General features: G+C 43.3%; 1 protein-coding gene across 9 annotated transcripts in view; it reads left to right on the top strand.

Annotated features, from left to right (window-relative positions):
* The window catches only part of PLEKHA4 (pleckstrin homology domain containing A4), a 78195-nt gene that overhangs the window by 40391 nt on the left and 12129 nt on the right, over positions 1-25675 (top strand). For 7 of the 9 annotated variants that reach the window (XM_069741794.1, XM_069741798.1, XM_069741792.1 and 4 more), the window contains exons 2-9: positions 12791-12939; positions 17936-18043; positions 20683-20755; positions 20844-20944; positions 21047-21162; positions 23482-23910; positions 24032-25079; positions 25321-25401. In XM_069741794.1, the coding sequence (XP_069597895.1) occupies positions 12853-12939; positions 17936-18043; positions 20683-20755; positions 20844-20944; positions 21047-21162; positions 23482-23910; positions 24032-25079; positions 25321-25401 (2043 nt within the window). In that variant the 5' untranslated portion in view covers positions 12791-12852. The remainder of the gene's footprint in view (positions 1-12790; positions 12940-17935; positions 18044-20682; positions 20756-20843; positions 20945-21046; positions 21163-23481; positions 23911-24031; positions 25080-25320; positions 25402-25675) is intronic. The other 2 variants (XM_069741799.1, XM_069741795.1) reach the window with 1 other exon arrangement.

The raw sequence follows: 25675 nt of genomic DNA, 5'->3' as shown, positions 1-25675 counted from the left end.
ATATAGACCGAGACTTTGCAATTAGACCTAAGAATGGCAAAGACTCTACTGATCCCATGTTCCAAGACCTTTCCTGCTAGTCAGTCGTGAAACATTCCCATGTGAAAATGACTTGAAGGAAACTTGTCAGTTCGTGTAATGCGATTAATCTGCAGATAAGGGGTTAATCTTCATGTTCATAGCGTTAGAAAGGCGTCAGGCCGCCAAACTGAAAGCACGGCTACCATGAGAAAATCAACTTTATTAACACTGGGAGCTAAGTTATACAAGCGTGGCGGTGCTACAGTCATCGGTCAGTACACAGCGCCTGTAAGCACGCACAGTGCTGCTGCTCACAGTAACACGAGCAACATGTGGCCTGGTGTTTTCATGTTGAAAAATTGCTCCTTGGACACTTTGATTTGGTCGTAGAATCAGGGGTACGGGTGTTTCTCCGATCTAACACCGCTGATGTTGTACCTGGAGTTAAGACTAGAGGGGACCGGCTACCATACATTGTCAATCTCCGAAGTAAGTCCAATATGATGTGACCTTGCGTAGGCCTCTTCATGGCACTGTCCATGTGCTGTCCAGACCAATCTCAGGCTATAATTGCATGCAATAGCTAAGCAAGACTCCTCACTGAAGGAGATAAACCTCCATTCCAGCCTTTTGCCGTCCTGCTCTGCACCATGATGGCCTTTGAGAGCAGTGGCATGAGGTCATTAGATCGTTGTAGCCCAATGTTGGGCAGACACTGACTCCTTAGGTTTGGTATGTGATGCCCAATTTGACATGCAGTACAGAATGGATCAGTTGTGGATCCAATGATCCAAACGTTTTCCCAAAATGCACGAGGAGACGTTTTTCGACACTACAACACCAGGCCACATGTTCCTCATGCTACTGTGAGCAGACTTCATGGCCTAAATGTACTTCCGTGGCCTGCAGTGTCTCCGGACTTCAGCACATCTGGAATGTCATTGGTTGGCTCCTACCGGATACTGAATAAATCGAGTTGTTTTGAAAATTTTCCCTTTTTTTTCATCATTTGCATATCCTTTTTGAGAGGATTCCATGACTTTCCCTTCTCGATGTTGTATTTTCACTACTGATGAGTGTATATATTGTCATACAGTGATCTAGTAAGTGTGGTCTACAGTGCGGAAGAGTGAAGTAGGTGGGGTGGGAAAATCTGTAGTATTACCCGGGACGATCATTTGTGTCCCTGGACTGTGCGCGCACCGTGTGATGTCTGATCAAAGCATTATATGCTCTCTTGGGTGAACACAATGAGACTTTTAAGTTTCTCCAGGAGTTGAAACAGGGAGAGGCTCAGGTGAATTATTACGGTCACATGCATTAGTGACTTCAGACACACTTTCATTTTATACTGCAGGGGGGAAAAAAGGGGATTTGGCATCAATAAGTGTATCACTGACTACAAGATTAGTCTGAATAATACATTGTCGTAAAGGGGACTAGAAATTACTGTGAGCATAGTAAAAGTGCCTTTTATCTCTCAGCCATTTGGATGCAAATTATTATTCACTGAAGGTGTTAATCTGAGAGCAGCATAATCTAGGATAAGAGAGCCTGATTCCAGCGATGTCACTTATTAGGCCGTGTGCTGTAGCTTCAATACAATCAGTGTTTTATCAGCAGGAGATTCACAAGAAGACTAGATCTCATGTGCAAGCCAGTCCTGCTAATGTGTAACCCCGCCCCACCACTGATTGGCAGCATGGTGACCGTGTACACCGGAAGCTACCAATCAGAGGTGTGGGCGGGGTTATACAGAGCTCAGAATTCAGAACACTTCTACATCTGCAGCTATCAAAACTGCACCAAGCAGCCCAGTAAGTGACACATCACTGGAATCAGGCCATTTGCCCCTATATGATTCTGCTCTCAAATTTTCCCCTCTGCACTCGAAGCCTCAGATATTTTTCCTTGTTGGTTATTCTTTCCCTGCAGCTTCCCCCCTTTAGAATATTTTATAGTAGCAAATGTCATTTGATAGCTCACTGCAGACAGATCTGTAGACCTATTTGAGCAGATTTTGATCAGTGTCAAAAAGCGATAAGTGGGTAGTCCTATTTTATTTATTTTGTTTGTAAAGATATATTACAGATTTTCTTTTTTCACTTGTATTTTATTTTTACATTTACTCTCAATAGTATATTTATGGCTTCATGAGGGTGAAGGTGACTTACTGGGAACTATGGTTGCAGTTACCAGAGGGGGATGGAGACTGATGCAGGAGGAAGCAAAAGATAAAAGAGGGATTTTTGGGAATCGTAGGCTGAAAATAGAGAAATGAGTAATGTGACCTTGCACAGAAGGCATTCCACTATAGCTCAGATAAACAACGCCGTGAAAAAGGGACAGAAAAAGTAAAGAAAAAGCGAAATTATATCTTTGTGGCGGAAACAGATCAAAATAGTTTAAAGTAGCAAATATTAGCCTTTTGGGACTTGGTTATTGAAGAAATTCTTTACTTATAATTGCTGCCGACATAAAAGAAAAGACCTTAGACGTGAAGTTTGCCGTCAGACAGGTCCTGTTGCGATAATTGCTATGTGTAGACAGGAATCAGTCATCGGCAGAGAAGTGCCCGGCCACCCGGGCTGATTATACAGGAATGGCTCGCTTCCTATGACACTAAATACTTAACTCACCATCATGGTGATATTATCAGTCAGTATGGCCGCCTGTGTCCAGGGTTGGTATAAACCTTTATACAAAACTTTTATTTGGTCTCGCATCTGGTGGTGAAATTAATGAGGACATCGCTATGAGCTTGCGCAACGTTTAGGTAATGTGCTGGATGCTGGCCGACATCAGAAGGGCACGGCGCCAACTGATGTTACTAAGCTTCATGTGATTTATGTTTGCTTTTCTTATCACTGTATTACATTTTCAGGTGGGTAAGCAGTTTAACTTTACAATTAACTGTGGGTTCTCCATATTTTACAAGTTAGTCACGAAACGCCATGTTCAATAGATTCTCCGCAGGCTCATATGTGGTTAAAGATACCACAGATGAAGTTTATGCTCACGAGGGTGTAGCTACTGTGCGTAAAGAGCTAGCGGGAGCCCAAGGACGCTGGTGCGTTGAGGCAGCCCGGGGACGCTGGTGCGTTGAGGCAGCCCGAGAACGCTGGTGCGTTGAGGCAGACCGGGGCCGCTGGTGCGTTGAGGCAGCCCGGGGACGCTGGTGCGTTGAGGCAGGCCGGGGCCGCTGGTGCGTTGAGGCAGGCCAGGGCCGCTGATGCGTTGAGGCAGGCCGGGGCTGCTGGTACGTTGAGGCAGGCCGGGGCCGCTGGTGCGTTGAGGCAGCCCGGGGCCGCTGGTGCGTTGAAGCAGCCCAAGGACCCTTCTAACAAATGGTAGCAAAACAATATAAAGTGGAGAACGCAATTTTTGTTCATTGGGGCCAGCACACGTGTGGACAGAACTATGGAGACCAAAACTATACTTTACTTTGCTAGCTTATGTAGTGCCTGAAGCCATTGGGGCTCATAATCCAAATTCCCTATTAGTATGTCTTTGGAGTATTTGAGGAAATCATACAAACTCCTTTCAGATGTAGTCCTTGATGGGATTTGAGCCCAGGACTCCAGATGCAAGGCCCCAGTGCTAATTACTGAGTCACCTTGTTCGTATGCTTGAATTATACATACAGTTCCATATCGATCTGATCATTTGGCATGCGATCCCACTGATGCCGGAATATTGTACATTTTTTCTATGTAGTACTTTTATTTGGTAACCGTTGTAAACATCCTATAACAAATGGATATTGCAGTAATGTATGGCGCAGTGAAGGGGTCAATGCCCTTGTGCTTTGTATATGAGGTGTATACTATTTTTGTGACTCTCGTGATTTAGCATTGATATAGTGTTTATAATACACAGGAAACCTCTTGTCTGTTCTGTAACTTATGATTCTCAATAAAGGGAAGTACAGTACATGTGTTCCCAGCAGGTCAAGTGTCCTGAACGCTCCTAATATATATGTCGTGTTCATAAACACGCAATGGACCAGGGCTAATTGCCGGAGCCAGTACTTGACGTGACTACATGTTAATTGCTACAGTTGTCCAACTTGGGTGGTTCTACTATTATTGATATATCTAGCTGCCTTCTTATTTCTTGGCTTAAGGGCCCGTTCACATGATCGTATAATACGGACATGTGGTGTCCGAGCAAAAATCAGACTGTGCACTGACTATGTAAATTAATAGGGCTGATCAGATGAGTTTTTTGGTCGTGCTCCACTGCATTTCCTCCCTAGCACTTCTCAAATAGTTCTAGTAGCTACGCCAGACTGTCATAAAAATGGCAAAAGTTCTAAAGTTTTGCGTTGTGCAAAAAAAGACCATTTCAGTTCAACATCAGAATTTTGGCTCAAACTGTTTGGTGAATTGGGCCATAGACTTTTCGTTGAGCCTCGGAGAAGAGCTAGGCCTTCTGACCACCACTTTCGTTTTGAAGTGTAATTGTGAATTCAGAAAACTTTTGACTTCTGTTACTCTGGCTCCTGTTTAGAAATTCTATAATTGATTGAAAATTTAGAAATTTTCTGTTTTAGGAACCTGTCACCAAACCAGATCCTAATATTGAGAAGAGAGCGCCATGTTGGCCAGCCTACTGTAGAATGAGATTTTCGACAATCTCTAAACTCTCCGGAAAGAGGTGATGATAGTTCCCATGATAAATAAGAGGACACACATTCCACTAGCTGCCTGTCACTGCTACACATGGAAAAAGTGGGAAGTACAGATAAAAAGAGGAAAGGCTGAGTCATTAACAGCTGCGCTACTGAAATAGTGTGCAACGGCCACGGCACCTGTTCGATGGGGCCGTTAAGGATTGTTTACCTAGGGGAGTTTTCCTTGTTTTCCTCGCTTCCTACCATTGCATTTGCAAAATAAATTATCAATGTCTTCCAGATTTTTTTTTTTCCCAACAAAAAACATCTTAAAGTTGTTCAGTAGGACGTGACTCCAGGGGTCAATGATCTGGAGATGTGAAGTACAACATCTGTAGCTGGTGAGGAACGACACTCGGGCTCTCCGACACACAACCGGTGGTTTCAGAATTATTCTGCTGCGAGATGACGTTTTCCTATTGGGATGGAAAGGAGTAAATTGGTTCTCTCATAATTGCTGCAGTTCAGGTTGACGTGCTGTATCCTATTACTCATGGCTCAACACTACTTTTGGGTTTGGGGGTTGAATAGTTTGATACAATCAGGAAAGATCGAAATCTTTGTGCCATGTTAGCAGTAGATAGAAAAATATTTAGATTTGAGAGTCCTCAGTGATACCATTTTTTCAGTTGGCCATTAAAAGGTAACAAATTGCAAGATTTTGAGACTACTCCAGTCCCTTCATCAGGCACAGATGCCTGACGAAAAGACCTGAGTATTCTCGTAAGCTTGCAATTTTACCAACTTTTAAAAGGTATCAACCACTGAGGACTCTCAAAACTTAATGTTTTCACATTAACAGAACCCAAGTATGTTTTAGACTTGACAGTAATTTTACATTGATGTTCTGCCCATGATTTGATCATATACATATGTTTTTAAGGCCAGAGACCCCCCCATGGTTGCCCATAGCCATTTATGAACCTAATGATCAAATGATGGACTGTAGGCATCAAAATCTTTCATGAGTATCGATTTGCTCCTATGATCCGCCCTCCTGATCATGGTTATATATAAATGAAAATTGAGTGCCAAGTTACAGCAGGGCATCTGATCATTTTGTTTCTTGTAGAATATTTCTGTTTAATGGCCAATATGAACATGCGTTTGTGTTGCCTATACAGTAACTTATACTCTAGCTCAAATTTATTTATTTTCATTCTGGGTGGGCTGTTAAAGACCGCTGATTTGCAGTCATTTGACGGTTGCTGTCGACAGGTATAAATGCACCTTGAATGATCACTTATGACTTGTTAAAGGCAGTTTGTTGGCCCATGTAAAATAATCCTTTAGGGCCCCTTTTACATTGACTTGAATTGCGCGCCAATTTACAATATAGTGATTTGATCGTCCCTTTTCCATGGAGCAGTCACATCAGCACTGTATGCGACTGAACTAACGTTGCTGTGATTGTTTTGTCTGTGTGAAATCATTTTAAATGTAACCTGTGAGAAGGTTTTTGCTATGTAATCCAAGAGCAACATAACATAGGGGCTGAGACCATGATTCCAGCAATGTCACTTTTATTAGGATGTTTTAATCAGTGTTTTATCAGCAGGAGATTATCACTACAGGACTAGATGTCTAGTGCCTCCTAGTCCAACCACACTCCCACCACTGATTAGCAGCTTACTATCAATAAACATTGTACACAGAAAGCAGCCAATCGGTGATATGGGCGGGGTTATACACAGCTCTGCATTTGAGCTCTGCTAGATCTTCTGCAGAGAGAACTGTGATTTGTATCACAACGGCTGCACCCAGTAAACTAAGTGATACATTGCTGGAATCGGGGTCTCTGCCCCTACATCATGCTGTTAAAGGAAAGAAAGGGGAGTGCTTTTAAGTGTGATATCACCAGCAATAAGATGAAGAGGAGAGTGGTAATATGCTCCCCTTGCTGTGTGTGCGGCAGGCACAACGCTTTTATTTGATCACTGAACCATCTCCAGGGGACTGCTGCTGCTTCCACGTGACCCAGGACAGAAGCCGGAAATCAAATTGCCAGAGCGAAGAGAAAATATTATGGTATAGAAAGCGTTGTTGGGCACCAGGAGACCAAGGATGGTATCGCGTAAAAAAGGTAATTTGTGCAATGCGTTTCGAAGTCGCTCCATCAGGCCACACAAAGAGGGTGTCCGTTTTGACTTTTTATAAGGGTCAGCATTGCAAGGCCGTAACCTGATTGGTGGAAAAATCACAGCAAGACTGGCATCCTGTGAATGTGCATGATGAAGTCAGACCGACTCCGAAACACGTTGCCCAAATACCTTTTTATCTGATGCTATCCGATGCCTAACTGCTCTCTATACCACAATATTTTCTCTCTACATCGTGCTGCTGTCGGATTACATAACAAAAACCTGCTGACGGATGCCCTTTAATGTTTGCTTCAAACTACAAACGAGTGGTCAGCAACTGAAGGTTTATCTGCCCTATTATTGGCTCTATCACAGAACCTTTTAACTCGTGTATTAGATCCATGGAGACCAACTGTGTGGACAAGCTGCATGTAAGACCATCGCCTCCCCCTGCTTGCAGTCCCTTTGATCATCTCTCAAGGTCAAAGGTTTCCCATGAGAAGTGGGAGCAGAACATGCTCTGATACATGAGACCTATCAAACTACAGAGCTGAGGTCCGGTGTGCTGCTTATCCTTCAAACCCCAAACATTACATTGGCTATAACGTTAATTAGTTGGGTGGGGTTGTCGGTAAGGCTGTGTTCACACGTTGTGGCCACATTGTGGTCTTTGTGGTTTTTGCAGACATTTTTCTCAAATTGCTGCAAAACCGCAGTCTGGTAGAACTTGCAGGACTGGATACACTGGGTCCGAACCCTGATCCTCTGTGTGGATGTTCTGGAAATCCCACCACTGTTGGGTCTGAACATGGATCTACAGAGGTCTCTTTGCCAGCTGCTTTAGTAATGTAGTATCACACATGCCTCATTAGATCTGGAGCTACTGTATGCGGCTCGTGTGATCTTAATAGACTAAACATTTTCCAAGTCTTTAATTTACCGTTACAAAAATGTTCTTTTCTTCCATAAAAGTAAATTCAAGAGTCGCTAATTGAAACCAGTCTGATGGCTCCGGCTCGAGTCCGCTGAGGAACCTGCTGCTTTAGAAGCCAGCATGGTGCAAGGTCTCTCCACCTTTACATCTGCTGAAGCTAAAGGTGGCCAAGTTCAGGAACTAGCCGACCGATGCAACATCTTGCGTATTTAATGTCATGACCCTCCGGTGGGCACTTCACGCAGTGCGCCCTTTACTTTTGTGGAGGTAGGAATGCCGCCAATTACTATTGCTCAATTTTCATGCGTTCAGTTCTCTACGAAAAAAATGTACTGGCCTTTGTGGTGGCAAAAGTGACTCTGCTTCTTTGAAGTGACTGACTGTCTTGGGGCATTACCTTTTGGAATCCTATTTTTCTGGGATTTCACCAAAAGCCCCAATGTTCTACTCGGCGTACAGCACTGTTGGAGTGTGAACCAAGCCTTAGAGCAATGTGCATGAGGTCTCCTTCAGATTTCAGTTTTGGAATCTGAAAGGGTCAGAGACTTGCCGTGAAGATGCTTTCCTATTATTTTCTTGAAAGCCAATGACGTTCGTAACGGGAAAGCTTGTATGGAAATTTAAGCTGACCGAATTAATCCTTCAATGAGGAAGGTAGACCCAAAACATCAACTTACTTCAAGTGAGATCTTCTAGGGACAATGGTATCGAAAAAAAGGGGAACTAGAGCTGTCCAATATTTTTAATATGTTACTCCCGTTTCAACCCTGGATCAGGCTCTTCATCAGGCGTGTGTATCTCTTTATTGATGACGAACCCTCCCCATCACAAAAATCAAAATTATGTAGACTATTAAATGACCGCCTGAGTTTGCGTTGGACATATTTGTGGCATATTTTGATGTGGGCAAAGTGCAGAAGAACAAATTGTAGTAAGAGACAATGGCAATCCCATTAACACTGCTGATGTGCCATCCAAAAAATGTTAATGTAATAGTAGCCGCCGCTGACCTTCTCGTGGCCACATGAATAGCACATTCATATTTTCCCCAATCTGAACTTTGACTCTTCAGATTTGTAGGTGGTGAACATTCCTTCCATTGTTAATAGATTCTTGTTTTCCGACACGGTCTCCCACACACTTGATCCTGGGCATGAGCCCGAGACTTCTAGCCCCGGCTGCCATACACAAAGGCGCTACTAACGCGTGTCAAACCGTCTGTTGTCTCACTAGAATAGTCCTTCGGTGTCAACGCACGAAGGGAATGTCGGATTGATTTCCGTAAAATGTTGTTTTTTAACATTGTTTTTAATTAACTTGGTTGGCAAGGTGGCTGATAAAGCTTTGAAGAACAATACTTTGGGAATGTAATCGGAATTCGTCAATGTATTAGAAATATTTAGGGGGGGGTTCATCAAAGCATATGCAGAAGTCTTCAAGAACGCTCAACAGTGGCCATATTTTACCTAACCCTTCTGTATGGAATTGTTAACCCTATAACCCGATGAGGATCTCCATGAGGAATGCTGCCTACATTTTGGTTAGAGCTTGCATTTTTACGAGACGTGTAGGGTGTATGAGTAATGCTGGATTATTGGTCCGCCTGAGCGGTGAAGCTTGCAATATCACTTCTGTGGAATCCGGCCAAATTCTTTCTCACCTCTCCACTCCCCCCTTGGATACACCATTACATTGACCTACTCCCTTTTCAAGTGAGATCAGCCCCAGTCTCAGACTAATCTGCCTCCTTCTCTCGTTTGTATATATTGTTTCAACTTTTGTTAGAAGTTTCTGGCAAGCAAAGTTTCCTGATAAAGTTTCACACACTAAGTCACCTCCGTTCATTGCGAGAGGTCGACGAGGTCAATTTGGAGCTGCTGAAACAACAAGGTGTCTTGCCATCTCCACAATCCCCAACCAGCTACATGTGATTCATAGTTTTCTTTCGGTAAAAATAACCTTGTTACATTACAACTGTGTTTTTTAATGGATTAATGCAGACATGTTTCGCTGTAGCTACCCCTCAGGGGCTTGCAATGTTTGAGGATCGCATACAACGTGCAATATGACGGGGTGCCATTATATGCAGATGACCCTTATGTCTATGATACCAGTATGAATGGGCTTTATTCGTGCAACCATGTTAGTGTTGTCTGGAGCTAGAAAAAAGGGTTTCGCTTTTTTTTTTGCCCTCAAAAAATGCCCTAAACGAAGATATGTTTAGCATTGCAGATCAGCCCTATTGAAGTGAATATGGATTAGTAGCAATACTACAGCCCCATAAAGGCCCCATACACAATAGACTGTTATTGACTGGTTCTAGATGGGCAGAGCCACTTGGATCACGCTGCAGCAATGTAGTCTAGAGGTAAATGATCACCGGGGCTCTAGGGCACTGCACGAGAAGGTGGGTATCTGCTCAGTGTACAGTACTCTATACTTCCGATAGACCATGGAACAAAAGACTTTGACATTGGGAAATCCCTTTAATGAATGAGTCCACTGTGTTTTTATCTTTCTCATCAAAGACACTGATTGATTTTATTTATTTATTTTTTCAATTAGAAGAGCACTGAGATGATGGAACTTGGTGCTGCATGATGTTATGGTCGATTCCTTGAACATGATTGAGGAAAGTCTGAAAATGTCCTTCTTAAAGGGGATCCGTCAGCAGGTTTTTGCTATGTAATCTGAGAGCAACATTATGTAGGAACAGAGTGCCTGATTCCAGTGATGTGTCACTTACTTGGCTGTGTTTTAGCTGTTTCACTAAAATCTGTGTTTTATCAGCAGGAGATTATTACTACAGGACTAGATATCTTGTGCCTCCTAGTCCACATCAGTGGTGGACAGCAGAGAAAACTGTGATTCTGTCATAACTACTGCGTCCAGTAAATAAAGTGGTACATCCCTGGAATCCGGGTCTCTAAATCATGCTGCTGTCAGATTACATAGCAAAAGCCTGCTGACAGATTCCCTTTAAAAAAAATTATAGTACATAAATCTTATTGGTATATTTTTGCCGCTGAGTTGGATTTCGGGATTCATTCTGAATATTATTCGGGATTATTTTATTTTGCAATTTCCTACTGACAGTCAAGTTTTTATCAAATCCGCACCTATATAGAGAGGTATGAAGGAGGATAAGAGGAGCGGATTCTCATTGGATGTTAATATATTTCACATTCTGTGAGCGTCTCCTGCCGCTTTCCTGGAGGAAATAGAATTGTAGAGAAGGATGACTTCTCCATATGGGGTAGATGGCACGTGGGTGGCCTGACTGCTGGCACAGATGGGCATGGCTGTTGGTTTATAAATTGTACGTCCATGTAGCTAAATTTAAAGCTTTGCGCTTTTTTTACGTTTCTGGCCAGAGTTAAGATGATCCCTTTAATTTTGTCATCTTTCTGTTGATGGTCACATTCCTGGCAGTGTAGAGTGTTAGTAGGACAGTGGTGCATTATAGCCGGTCATTACTGATTTGAGCCCTTGTTGCAAGGCTCTGTACAAGCCATTCATTTCGCACAGAAAGTGACCATTTATAGGACTCTGTCCCGTATGTGAAGTCTAACAAGGCTTGGATCGCGTTGCTGTAGGCCATCCATGTTAATAGGCCTTAATTGTGCCGGTGTACAGTCTCATAAAATGACTGTATAATCCTTGATCTGGTAATGAAGTGAAATCTGGAATATTAATGGCGGCATTGTCTCCAGCCTTGGCTCGCGCACTTCCAGATTTTAGGCAGTGCTTGGTCCTCGGCGAGTGTGTGCCCCGGCTCAACCCCTGGAAAGAATCTACAAAGCTCATACTATGAACACACATCGGGCCCTGCAGACATTGCCCGGTCTACAACCACAAAGCTTTCATTTAGGCGGCTCAGGACAGCTGGACGGGCACCGTGGACTGTCCGAGTCTCCGGCTGTGAGAAAAATGTGAAATAAATGGAGGCCCAGATACAGTAATTTGTTAGAATTTGAAACCTTATTTAAAAATAAACATTCCCATGTCCTCCTTTTTAAAGGGGGTTGTCCTCTATCTAGACAGCCCCTTTTAAAAGGAGTGGTTCCCTTATAAAATAAACACCGATACTCACCTACCGCCCTAGTGCCGTACTGGTAATATGGGCACCGATTCTGCCCGGATTTGTGACATTATGTCATGTGAGCTCTGCAGCCAATCAGGAGCTGCTGAACTTTTTCCGTTTGTCCAACGTTCATCCAATCAAAGCTAATGTGAGAGGTCAGCAGCCCAATAGCGGCCAATGATTAGCTTCGGGACTCCCTTGGCGCAACAATACCACCCAATTCCCGGCAGACCGAGCACCAACATTGCTGGAATGGTTGTCTGTATTTTAGAAGGGGAACTAATTAATTTAAAAAGCTGTTGTCTAGATAGAGGACAGGCCCTTTTATATGGTTTCATTGATTTGGTTTTTTTGGAAAGCGAGTGATTTCCTTCCTCCCCAACCCCCCATTGCAATATGTACCCCTTATTTTGAGGACATGACTTTCTGCTCCTATTTCCCAACCCCTCGAGTCCTGTTCCCTAGGATACAGGAACATCATAATTTTTAGTTTTCGAGAGATTGTGGTGAGGCCAGGGAGACTTACCAACCCCTTTGGAGCCTCTCAGATGTTCCCAAGTTCTTTTCTTGGCGGGTCATCGCTCAACTTCTCCAGGATCCCGGTAGAACGAGAGCCGATTTCTGCACAATTGGACAAATTTTAAAGTTTGAGTCCAGCACTGTCTGGAGAGAAGAAGCTCTAAGGAAATTTTCATGGCAGATAACATTCGTTGACCAGACACTGCAGACTTTTTGCATAAGAGAACTGAATAATCGAATCCTTCATTTCATGAGATCAATGGAGATCTAGAAGCTCTTTACCGTGATCCTCTGCTGGGGCCGGTGTACCATATTCACAAAATATGACATTACCGTAGACCTGCTTGTGATCCATCAGGGGTAATCCGCTTTTTTTAGTTCTACAATTTCCATATAGAAAGAAATAGTCTTGTTTGGAGATCACTTTATGGTTGATTACCTCCGAATTGATCATTAATGAACTGTTTGTATTACAGGGACTTTTATGACCTCCTGATCCAGCAAGTGAAAATCCCTTCAACATTAGAAGCCGTGAAGCATGACTGAAGAAATGGAGCGTCCCAGGAGTGGGCTTAGCATGGCCAGCAGCATTGTCACAACGGCCTCCGTCAACCAGGGGTCACGGGTGAGTGTAGTCTAAAAAAAACACTAATTTAGCTTTTCCCTAGGGGATGGCTGTATAGAGGATGGTGGTTTGCGGCTTCCTAGAATTGTAGATGGTCTTGTGATGCAAACTTGGAGCCACAAATTCATATATAACTCAGGTCTATAAAATAGAAATACTGTATTTGTCACCAGGTCAAAAGTTGCTTATATTTTCTTCCCGCCGCTCTCCTGATTAATTTCTTGTTTTTCTGGGATATGAGACATTATTAATGCTGATTTTTTTTTTTTTTTTTTATGGTCTTTACAAAAGAGCGGTGATCACAGGATATTCATGCAGAGTAGTCTGAAGAACCGCCCCAGGGATCCTGTGAGCAACGTCTCCTTGTAGAGACCTTAAAATGTAGGCCCATATCTCTGGAGCCGTATGACCAATTTCCCCCCCCCAAAAAATCAAAACAAACAAAACATTATTTGGGGAGCAGTAGGGTTAAAGTAACACCGCTCCCTTTTGACCTGGTGGTTGGCCTTTTTATATCATTATTCTCATCTTTAGACATTCTCACTTAACCACAGGATAAAACTTGTCAGGAGGTCAATGACTGACCACATTTGCCCCAATCGATTCCAAAAATGCAGAGTTCTAAAAAGCCCTTCCAAATAGAGCTCTATTCATCTCCTATGGTAATGCCAGATATAGCTGAGAACATTGGTCGACTTTTACTGGCTGTTCCGTAGAGAATGAATGGAGCATTGCACACATACCTGGCCTCATCTCCATTCAGACAGGACATTTTCAGAGCCTTGTTCTAGGGATCGGTCGGATTCCCACCGATCGGTAAGTTATCACCTATACTGTGAATAACTTCTAAAGATGGAAATCACCCTTTTAGGTGACAATATACATAAGAAAAACCATAGTATCTCTGATGGTATTGGGGAGTGAAGGATTGGGCACGTGAATTCAAAATTCTGCTTCTTATGTTTACCAGGAGATGACCCTTTGCTGGAGGCTCATCCTGCTCTTGTGCACTGCCATTCTAGTCCTATGATATTAGTCCAGTCAAAATATGGTTTGACCCGGAACAAATTCCAAGAAAGCGTTTTATGATTTTTTTTTTTATTTCTATTATACGTGGGGAACAACATATTAAAAGTTTTCCAAAAATTGATCACCACAAAGGTCCTAACTATGACGTCATAAGACGATGACAGCCATCACACTAAAAATAACGAATATTTCCCTATTTCAAAGCTGTAGCTTTAGGTTACAGAAGAGTTTGCATTTTGTATACTATATATTTTCATATAACAATTCTTATACAAAGTTTTATACTAACTACATGGACAGGCGAGGTCATGACGTCATCAATGACGTCATGACATATATGTAGTTTTCTAGAAATTATAGAATTAATACACAGTGCATTTTAAGACCTACTTCATCACTGAATAAGCGTGTCAGGTCAATAGTCACTATTTTCATCATCAGACACTGCTTCCTCGCTCATATTGTCACAATGCCTTTCTTGACATGGTCCGCATACCCGTTAACAGGTTAGTCCGTGTCTTTTGCAAGTGCACCGAAGTGTACTACAACCACGAGAACAATTGCAGTGGAAAGTCTCCTTCCCATCTAACGTGATGATATTATGATCGATGTTGTCCGCAGCGAACAGCAGTGCCGTATCCAGTCTGTCTATGGTACCACCGAGTACATACTGGCCAACAGAAACGGCAGCATTTTCCTCGAATCGCTGAACTTCCGAATATGATGAGCAATATCCCATGGCTGAGAGACTGTCTACAAGAAATCGATACCTGAAATGATGATGGAGCTGGACTGCTAACCCAAGCTGCAATGGAGCTACTACAGCACTGGGACGTACAGCCTGAACAACTGATTGTCCAATGCTTGCGACCTTCCTGTGAAAGTCCTTTCCAACGAAGAGGGTTTCAAGCAAGCAAAGCAAACTCAGGGGGAGATAATCTAAGGCAGACTGACATTCAAGCGAAAAAGTCTTTGGATATTCATAGGTCGAAGATGGGATCTTAGACTTGATATCGCTCTTGATTAGTTTGGCCGCAGTCTCTATGATGGCTCTCTTCTAGGCTTCTTCATCCGTTTCCTGACTACGGAAATAGTACCTCAGGGTTATTCTGGTGTTTTCACGGAACGTTACAATGTTAGGCAACCCTTCACACTCTGCTATGAATAGCGAATCGCCATACCGCTCCTCCAGCCTATACCTCAGCCATTTATTACTATAGGCAGCACTGTCTCCTTCTACAAGATACTCCGTCATTTTCTTTGCAAGTTCTGTGACAGTCAGTTGCTCTTCATCGTTGTCCTCGAGAAATGCACACATTCTCAAGAACGCTTGCTCTTGGTCCGTGTTCATCGGCCTCCCTACTTTCCGCGGTCTCTTTGTAGTAGATCCACTACCTTGACGTATAGGATTTCCGTAATTTGTCCGAAAGTTAATGTCACATGAACGATGATGCAGACAGTCTGCAGCATGTAAGTCCTTCCCAAAGTACGCGATTCTCCCTTGAATGGTGGTGATTGCCCAGTCATCATTACGCTGTTTGCAATGTGACATGATGGACCTTACAAATCCATCCGTTTTACAAAGCTATAGTCATCGATATCACTACTAGATCTTGTCTTCTTGTCTTCATGTCCACAGAACAAACACTGCATCGTGCTATCATAGGATCCAGTAGACACCCGTGTACCTCTCTTGGTAGGTGAACGATGAACAGAAGTAGCTTTCCTATGCAAGTCTATTTGCTTCTTGTTTATGTAGTTCATACGACATTTCTTGTGCACCACTGCTCCAGCAGCTAACGCCCCTCTCAATACTGGCTCTATTGATCCCTTCAGCTCCTTTCGCACCAATCACCACTCTTTCTCCGTCATCTTCTACTTCATGGCTGCATAAGGGGCAAGTTTCTTGACTTTCCATCATTCTCAGCTCTGTAAAAGAAGATAAATAAGGCTTCTTTCACACTAGCGTCGGAATCTCCCCGTCGCAATGCGTCGGGGAGAGATTCCGACGCTAGTGTTTGCTGCATTGCACAATGGGTGCAGTGGATGCATTTTTCCGGCGCATCCGCTGGAGAAAAAAACGTTACATGTAGCGTTTTTTTCTCCCGACGGTCCGCAAAAGCACGACGGATGCGAAGTGTGGCAATCCGTCACAAATGCGTCGTCAATAGAAGTCTATGGGGAAAAAACGCATCCTGCAAGTACTTTTGCAGGATGCGTTTTTTCTGCAAAACGACGCATTGTGACGGATTAAAAAAACGCTAGTGTGAAAGTACCCTAAATTGTTAAATATAATAATAGTAGTAATTGTAAAAGAAATATGATAGACCCTGAAAGGCGAGTCACATTTAACATTTTACAGCTTTGGCAGCCATGTTCTTTGACATCACATTTGGACCCTTTGTGGTAGCCCTATCTTGGTAAACTTTTAGTATGTTTTCCCTACATGTAATACTACCAAAAAAAAAACCAATAAAACGCTTTCTTGGAATTTGTTCAGGGTAAAGTATTTTTTTTTTTTCGTATCTTGACTGGACTATATGGGACCGATGGAGATGACTGTTGAGTACAGTACTCGGCTATCTCCATCATTGACGTAGCCTTTGGCTGTAGCAGTTGCGTGCCTATATGACTGCGCCCCCCCCTTCCCCATTTTAATGTGGTCTACGGTCCCCTATTTTGGTGACTGGTTGGGTTCCCAATGGTAAGACCACTGTTATGATCCGGTGACCTTGGAGCTGCATGAGAACTTTCACTGGAGAAAGTGGCCACTATACTGACCGTAACCCTGAACTTAACACCGCAACTAGAAGTAGCCGTGGAGTGTACCTAACACACCTAGACACCTCATCAGAGCCGGAGGACTAAATACCCCTAAAGATGGAAATCGGAATACTATCTTGCCTCAGAGAAAATCCCCAAAGGATAGACAGCCCCCCACAAATATTGGCGGGGAGTCGGAGAGGAAAAACATACACAGGCAGAAAAAACAGGATTTAGCACAGGAGGCCACTCTAGCTAGATAGGACAGAGTTCTGTGCGGTCAGTATTAAAACCCTTCAAAAAATCCACAGCAGAATATACAAAAAACTTCCTACATCTAACTAAAGATGTAGGAGCGTATATCTGCAACTCCAGTGAAACCAACCAGACTGAGAAAAGACAGACACAGTCTAATCTGGACAAAAGAAAAACAAATGAACAGTACTGAAAATAAGCACACTGCATGTGTGCCACAGGAAAAGAAACAGACACTTATCTTTGCTGAACTGGCAGATAAGCAGGAGAGGCCAAGCAGAGATCCAACACTTCCAAAGAAACATTGACAACTGGCAGGGGCTAAAGGATCCTGCACACCTAAATATCCCAGTCAGAATTGTAATTATCCGATACACCTGGCCAGGACTGCGAGTCAGAGACAACTGCATTCCCACCAACAACCACTGGAGGGAACCCAAGAGCAGAATTCACAACAGACCACTGTCTGTAAAGCCGTATTCGGGGAATAATTGGTGACTTGTTAGGACTGGATCATTTCCAACTCTATTGATGTCAGTCAAATCCGTTATTTGGGAATCATCCTCCAAAAATTAGACAATGTTGTAGGACAATACTAGTCTTTCTGAATGGGGCGGTCTTTTGTGTTGGGGTGACATTGTTGCGTCCGGCCCAAGACCTACTGGAGACTTTATTGGTGGGCCGCTTGGACCATGTTGCTGAGAGAAGACTATTTTGATGGATTCCTGTCCAGTTCTTCCAGGCATTTGTTAAAAAAAAGAACGTTAGAACATGTTCTTGGAAAAGCTGATAGCTACAGTTAGGAGTCAGATTCCAGTTAATTTCCTTCTATCATTTATTAGGACACATTAATCTGCATTTTATTATCTGCAGCTATGAAATGTAACGTCAATGTGCTGAATTGTTGCCTTCCCAAGGCTCTGATTCCCCTCATTGTTCCTGTGTTTAGCCATCAACTCGATCAGTGAAGAGAGTGCACACATTTGGGAAAAGGGAATATTCTATTAAGAGGGACCCCAACTCTCCGGTGGTGATTCGGGGCTGGCTGTATAAACAGGTTAGTGAATGCCAAGACTGTCCGATAAATGTCTAGAAATGTAAAGATGGTGTCCAACCCACCGCACTGTCAGAGGTGGAATGTTTTCCTCTATAAAGTATAGTTTTTTTCTTTATTTTGTGGGATTTTTTGTAATCCAATGAGAATTTTATTCATTGGTTCAGCATTTAAAGGGAAACTGTTGGTAGGATCAGGCCGTCTTTATGGACATGTAGGTCATGGAAAGCTGAATAAAATGATACCTTGATACTTACAACCCGATTTCTTTTTCCAGTGTAATCCATATTTCTCTAAATATGTAAATGAACAGATAAGATCTCTGGGCCAGAAAGCTTTGTCCCATCGCAGATATCAAGGGATCATTTTATTCGGCTTCCGATGACCTTCATGCCCATATAGACGGCTTATGAGATGGATCATACTGACAGATTTCTTTTTTTTGTTCTTTTTTTAATGTAGTTTAAATGCTGAAAATTTAATAAGGCCGGATTCACACGCCTATGTTTAGCAGTATACGATTATATATATATATATATATATATATATATTATTGTGGTATTTTCTCCACCATATGGTTCCAGAGCTATTTTCCGGTTTTTAATTAGTGCAAATTTTTCTATATCTCCTTACCTTGTATAATGTCTTCACATCCTGTTTCGTCCGGATCCCAGAATTCCATGCGGTGGAAGTTCACTGACCTCCATATTGGGACACCCAAGTGATGGGTGTCTCAATATGGACACTGTTGTTGGTACCAGCATCTTGTATGGTACCACCAGCGGAACCCCTTCACACCACACACACCGTACACACCTTACGCACCACACACAAACAGACTGTATACGGTGTACGCACCACGCACAGTATACGCCGTACACAGCCTCTTGCGCGGTACCACCATCAGAACACCGTTGTGAACAAGCTGCCCCCGGGATCAGCTGAACGATTCACTGATCGCCGCCATCTTTTTACTGTAGGAGCGCATGCGCAGTGTGAGGCTATGTGCACACGTAAGAAAAGAGGTGCAGAATTTTCTGCACAAATTCAGCATCTCCTGGCAGAATCCGCAGCCGCGGTTTTTATGCTGATTTTGTGCGGATTTTCGGCGGTTTTTGCCACTGCGGAATTTTAACATGGAGGGGTGCAGAAACGCTGCAGATCCACACAAAAGAAGTGACATGCACTTCTTTGAAATCCGCAGCAATTCCGCACTGATTTTTCCGCACCATCTGGACAGCTATTTTTTTTACCCCATTGATTTACATTGTACTGTACATCACAGTGCGGATCTGCAGCGTTTCTGCGTGGAAAAATCAACTGTGGATCCACAGCAAATTCGTATCGTGTGCACATAGCTCAATGTGACTGCCGCTATCTGTCTGCACAAACAAGTTGGCGGTCTGATTTACTGCGCCTGCGTGAATTCCGCGCAGGTGCAGTGAATCGGCTGATCCCGGCAGCAGATACGCGATGTGTCTACAGGCAGAGGAAGCCGGTCACCTTAAAAGGGGTTTTCCCAGGAATGAAAGTTCATTTTAAAAATGGTCTGTGTCTGACCGTGTACGGAGCATACCACATCTCCCGGGCAGGGGAGGAAGCAAAAGACAATACTGAAATTACAGCCGGGGATCACAGAGGATTCATTTTCTGAGGTGAAATATTTCACTGACTGTTTTTAAACAATATTCTACCTCACAAAATGTATCCTCTGTGATCTCCTGCTGTAATGTCAGTGTATTGTCTTTGGGGGGGGGGAACACAGCACAGGAAGGAGAGACACAGCAGACAAGGGGGATAGCACATGGGGTAGACAGTTCAAAGAAGAGATGACATGAGAAGAGAAGACAGCAGATGGGGGAGAGAGAAAGTGCACAGGGGTGAGAGAGACAGAGCACAGGAGTAGAGGGCTCAAACGGGACAGCACATGAGGGGAGAGCACAGGAAAGAGAGACACAGCAGACAATCAGATAGCACATGGGGTAGACAGGTCAAAGAAGAGAGCACAGACGGGAGAAGTCAGCACATGGGGAAGGACAGAGTGGATAGGTGGGTGAGCACATGGGGGGAGAGATTCTCAACACTGCAAAGCCTGCCCCATCTTGACATTACCGCCCTCCCGATGTGACAGCAGCGGCCTCCATCTAGTGTGTGTGTGTTCTTTTCAAGGAGGTGGTAATAACCCAGAGCTGCCTAAAGACAACCCCCTCTCCAGAGGATCCTATGAGTCATGCCCCTTTTGAAAAAGATCACAGAAAACCAGCACTAAATTAAAAAAAAAAAAAAAAAAAAAAAGTCATATCTCTGGAACCGTATATCTGCTAAAAAAAACAAAAAAAAAAAACTTGCATACACTGGGGAGCAACTTGAAAAAAATGGGAGCAAAAATTGCACTGTTGATAGGTTTCCTTAAAACCCAAATGTTCAGCTCCGTGGTTTGTGACAGGCGCTGTGTTCCTCTAGTGGTATTTTTGTAAATTGCATGAAGTGTAAATGCAATTTTATAAATAAATGGTAAAAACGTTTATATTTGTTGAAAATGTAAGAAATGCAAGTGTTCTACACTCTTCTAGAAACTGCTGTAAATCTGCGTTATGAGCCTCCAATCTGAGTGCTGGTCCTCACTGTCCTTGTTCTTGCAGGACAGTGCCGGCTTACGTCTGTGGAAGAGGCGGTGGTTCGTGCTCTCAGAATTCTGCTTGTTTTACTACCGAGGTAACGAAGAACCTCCTCGTCAGAATCTACCTATATTTCTTCTTTCATCCTGCAATCATCATCTTGTTTCCGATGTCCATTCTTGCAGACAGCAGAGAGGAGACCGTCCTGGGCAGCATTTTATTACCAAGCTATGAGATCTTGCCGGCCAACCCAAGAGAAGTAAAAAACAGAAGATTCAGTTTTAAGGTCTGCTGCACTTGTCTTCTCATAGACGCATTATTTGGGGTCAGCACTACATGGACACGTAGTGCCGCCATTTCATTGTATTAATGATCTCCAACCTTTCAGGCAGAACATCCCGGCATGAGAACCTATTATTTTGGAGCTGACACTCAGGAAGACATGAATGCCTGGATCCGCGCCATGAATCAATCTGCTCTGGTCGTCGGTGACAATAAAAATAAGTATGAATATTGGGTGACCGAACATTGTGCATGTACAGGAGCTATCTGAGACTTGTGGACTGATTGGCTACTGTAGCTTCATGTTGGCTCGCAGACAGAATCGTATGAATGAATGTGATGAGTGAACGAAGAAATGTTAGCAGACTGTGGAAAGAAAAGATCTAGTCGGAGGAAGTGAATCCTGTCAGTACGTGTGTATTAGAGAACAGTCGGTGTGATGTTCCTGTCTCACAATGGAACTGTCAGAGACATGGTTTCATGTTAAGGGTGAAACATCTAGAATGATGTAGACAACCCCAGATGAATCTACGTGCGAAACATTGAAGGAAGCACCACCTGCCCTCCATTCTCCTGATCGTGGGGTACCAATCACACATGGATGGATTATCTAGTGATTGGTTATGAATGGACTTTCCTGGAAAACTTTCCTGAGGGCAAAGAGTCTAAAATAGTGGTAGTTGTTTGGAAAGTTCTTCCATAGATCGGAAAAAGTTATCACCTATCCATGTGATGGGCGACCACGTTTGTTGGTGGAGGTCTGACCATTGGGACCTGCAATGGTCAAGAGAATTGGGAATTTTTATCCCCATTACAAAATGGAGCAGCAGTTCAGATACCGAACTACTGCTCCATTCACGCTCTGCCTGAAAGGGCGAAGCCCAGTGCTTTTCAGCCCCACAGAGAATTAATGGAGCGTCGGTTCACCATTCACATTGCTACTCCATTCTAATATTGATAAGTTACTCATTCTACTGATTGGTGCGGATCCCTGCGGTCAGACCACCAACAATCAAGAATTTTTTTTTTGGGTGGTTGGAATTAGGGGCTTGTATGTATCAAACAGTGAAGTCACGTGAAGAATAGACCAAGTCACTTCCTTTGACTGCTTTACAAACATAAAGTGGTTAAAAGATGATAGAGACGGAACATACGCATGGCAAGTTGTTTTTACATTGCCGTCTGTCCGTTCATTCTTTTTATTGTTCGAGCGCTTTTTTGGTTACGAAGTGTACGTGACTGAAAAAGACAGTGTGCACATACCCTTGCTGCACTCTAGCAAAACGTTTCACATGTCAAGAACGTCGCACCCAGCCAGACTCTACTCTGCGCTGATGAGGGGCAAACACCCCGAGACAGGCTGGGTGTAGATTATTTGGCATTTATCTCTGGTCATGTTGTAAGGCTCATTATAAGATGCCCATCTCTCATATGTAGTAAATGCTAAATTTTTCTTTTAATTCTGATGCCAAAACCCACCAATCAGAATCTTGGCTGAGCGTTACTCTACTCAAGCACATAGGACGAGCTTGAAGACTTAAGGTACCTTCACACTGAGCGACGCTGCAGCGATACTGACAACGATGTCGATCGCTGCAGCGTCGCTGGAGAGCTGTCACACAGACAGCTCTCCAGCGACCAACGATGCCGGTAACCAGGGTAAACATCGGGTTACTAAGCGCAGGGCCGCGCTTAGTAACCCGATGTTTACCCTGGTTACCAGCGTAAAAGTTTAAAAAACAAACACTACATACTTACCTTCCGCTGTCTGTCCCTCGGCGTTCTGCTTCTCTGCGCTGTGTAAGCACAGCGGCCGGAAAGCACAGTGGTGACGTCACCGCTGTGCTTTCCGGCTGGCCGGCGCTCACAGCCAGTGCAGGAAAGCACAGCGCCGGGGACAGACAGCGGTAGGTAAGTATGTAGTGTTTGTTTTTTTAACTTTTACGCTGGTAACCAGGGTGAACATCGGGTTACTAAGCGCGGTGCTGCGCTTAGTAACCCGATGTTTACCCTGGTTACCAGTGAAGACATCGCTGAATCGGTGTCACATACGCCGATTCAGCGATGTCTGCAGGGAGTCCAGCGACGAAACAAAGTTCTGGACTTTCTGCAGCGACCAACGACATCACAGCAGGATCCTGATCGCTGCTGCCTGTCAAACTGAACAATATCGCTAGCCAGGACGCTGCAACGTCACGGATTGCTAGCGATATCGTTCAGTGTGAAGGTACCTTAACTGTATAGTCCTTCTTCAGTCTCCGAAAGAGCAGCAATTGGTTGAGCGCTTCTGCTTTTATTTTTTTAGTGATTGGCAGGGTCTCAAGCACTTAAACCCCACATGTCAAAATACATGTGAAAGTGCTTGTACACTGAGCATTAGTCAGAACAGAATTCGATTTTTATGTCTTAAGTGAGAATGTAACATTTTGGTGTGGTCATCTGGTGGTTACAGGAGACCTGATATCCAGGCAGTTGAGTCATGTTCTCTTTAGTATTGAACGTTATGTATGTCAACATTAATCTTGTGATCTTTTATTTCAGGAGTAATCATGATCCCAATCTGTCCCCACAAGATGCGTTGTATGCCAGCTATGAAGATTTCTCCCACTCTGAAATAAACACTGCTGGGGATGATGGAAAAAGTGCCGAATCTTTGGAGATTGCCCATCTGTCTGAAACCAGATCACAAGATGAGAGCTCCAGGGACAGCCTTCCAGACCAGGACAGAAATGGAGACTTTGAGAAAGATCGCTTGTTCAGTGGGCTGAGGGAGTCTTTAACAGATGCTATGCAACACTATACGTCTATCTCCCAGAACGGATCTGTTCCTCCACCCACACCAGAAAGTGGAGTAAAGCATGTGGAATTCACATACAACAGACACGAAGTGGAATCCAAGATGTCTGCGGAGGGGAAGGACTCCATTCCTGAAGATGAAGAGTGGGTGCCTTTTCATAAGTGTCTGTCAGTGTAAGCATCTGTTGTACTGTTCTTTTTGACTGATCTTGCATCTCCTGAAAATATAGATGCAAGCCTCCTAATTTAATATGGATATCACATTGGTATGATATAACTTTATTTTTTTTCACAGATCTTACCAAGACAAGAGTCCTCCTAGACATCCACCAAAGGGATCTGAATTCCCACATGAAGAATATTCCTCTCCTCACTCCCGCTCTGCTCCTTCTTCTCCAGCCGTTGTGCCTTCTCATATGTATAGAACTGACATCTTGGAGCGGAACTGGAACTTGAAAGATGAAAAATTCATGGCACAAGCTGAGCTTCCCGAAACACAAGATGGAAGAAAAATGTCTCCACTTTCTTGCTCTCCATCAAGGACCACCACATGCCATTCTCCAGAAAGAGTGGAGTATGTAGTCCAGAGGATAATCAAAGCCTCAAGATCGCAGTCTCTTCCTCCCACACCTTCAGAGGTTTCTAGACATAAAATGCTAAAGAAAAATCCTCCTCCGAACTTGAAGTATGGAAGCCCTTTGCTTTGCGAGAAATCTCCTCATTATCCAGAGAGTCCTCAGGGAAACGTTGTGTTGTCTATCGGAAGTCCAACCAAGAGAGACATGCCCCCGACACCAATCGTCAGTCCAAAAGTCCAAACGCAGCAACATAAAACTTCTTCCAATGAGGATGTGTTTGTGGCTGTGACCGGATCTCCATCTTTGGGAAGAATAACCGTTCGATCCAATACACCGATTGGCAGAGTAGACATCCTTCCTTCAGAAGACAGAGTTCCTAATTCTGCAACTGTCAGACACGGTGAAGAAAGACCAGGAGATTATTTTGTAAGTGGCTCTCGAACCAGAAGCCACTTAGTAAAGTCCGCATCGAGGCCTCAAACTCCAGCCGATAGGTACGATGTATTGCCATCTGATGAGGCTTTCACTTCATCTACAATGTCAAAAGGTCCTAATCGATATTCCCGAAGATCTCAACCTTTGGGGGCAGAAGATGAAAGGCTGGAAAGTTGTGGAATGAATTTACCTCCTAGAGTCCATGGGTATCCCAATAATAGACTGCAAATCAGACCGAATGCTCCATCAGAGAGGGTAATAGTAGAAGAATACCCCGCAGAGCTGTCTCTGACTCCATCACTAAGAAGACACAGGAGCCAAGGACCAAGGGTAGGCCTTTATTCGGAATGCGGTTCACGTTGCTTTTTTTTACTTTGTTAATGGTACAAATTATATGCTTTAATCAATGTTCATAGAAGTAATTCATAGTTGTGGATGTTAGGATCACAGCGCACACGTCACTTGTGTTTCCTGTACTTGTTCTGCAGAACCAAAGTAAGATGGAAAATTTATCAAAACAGGAAAATAATTGTAATGAAAAATTTTTTTTTCCATCTCTTTTTGCCTGTAGTATTCAGAAAGGTCATTCCTTCCCCCAGCAGTATGTTCCGGTCGAGGTCTTGGCAACACACCGAGGCACCTGTCAAAAATGGTGAGTGGATCATTGGATGAGTTATTAAATAATAATTATAATCATTATTACAGTTGTTGATTTATTGTTTATTATTAGTATTATTTGTGCCAGTGGATCCTATAATCCAAGTGAAGGGGAATATTTTCTTGGTTCACCAATAAACCATCCATTTATTTATTTTTTAAATCAATAACTTGCCTAGATGTTAATTTTGCAGTTTTCCATAACTTAAGTCTACATGTAATATATATATATATATTTTATTTATTACATTTATATTTGCATGTTAGTA

Source organism: Ranitomeya imitator, chromosome 10 (assembly GCF_032444005.1).
Source record: "Ranitomeya imitator isolate aRanImi1 chromosome 10, aRanImi1.pri, whole genome shotgun sequence".
NCBI classification, from domain to species: domain Eukaryota; kingdom Metazoa; phylum Chordata; class Amphibia; order Anura; family Dendrobatidae; genus Ranitomeya; species Ranitomeya imitator.
This window is presented reverse-complemented; position numbering and strand designations above follow the sequence as displayed.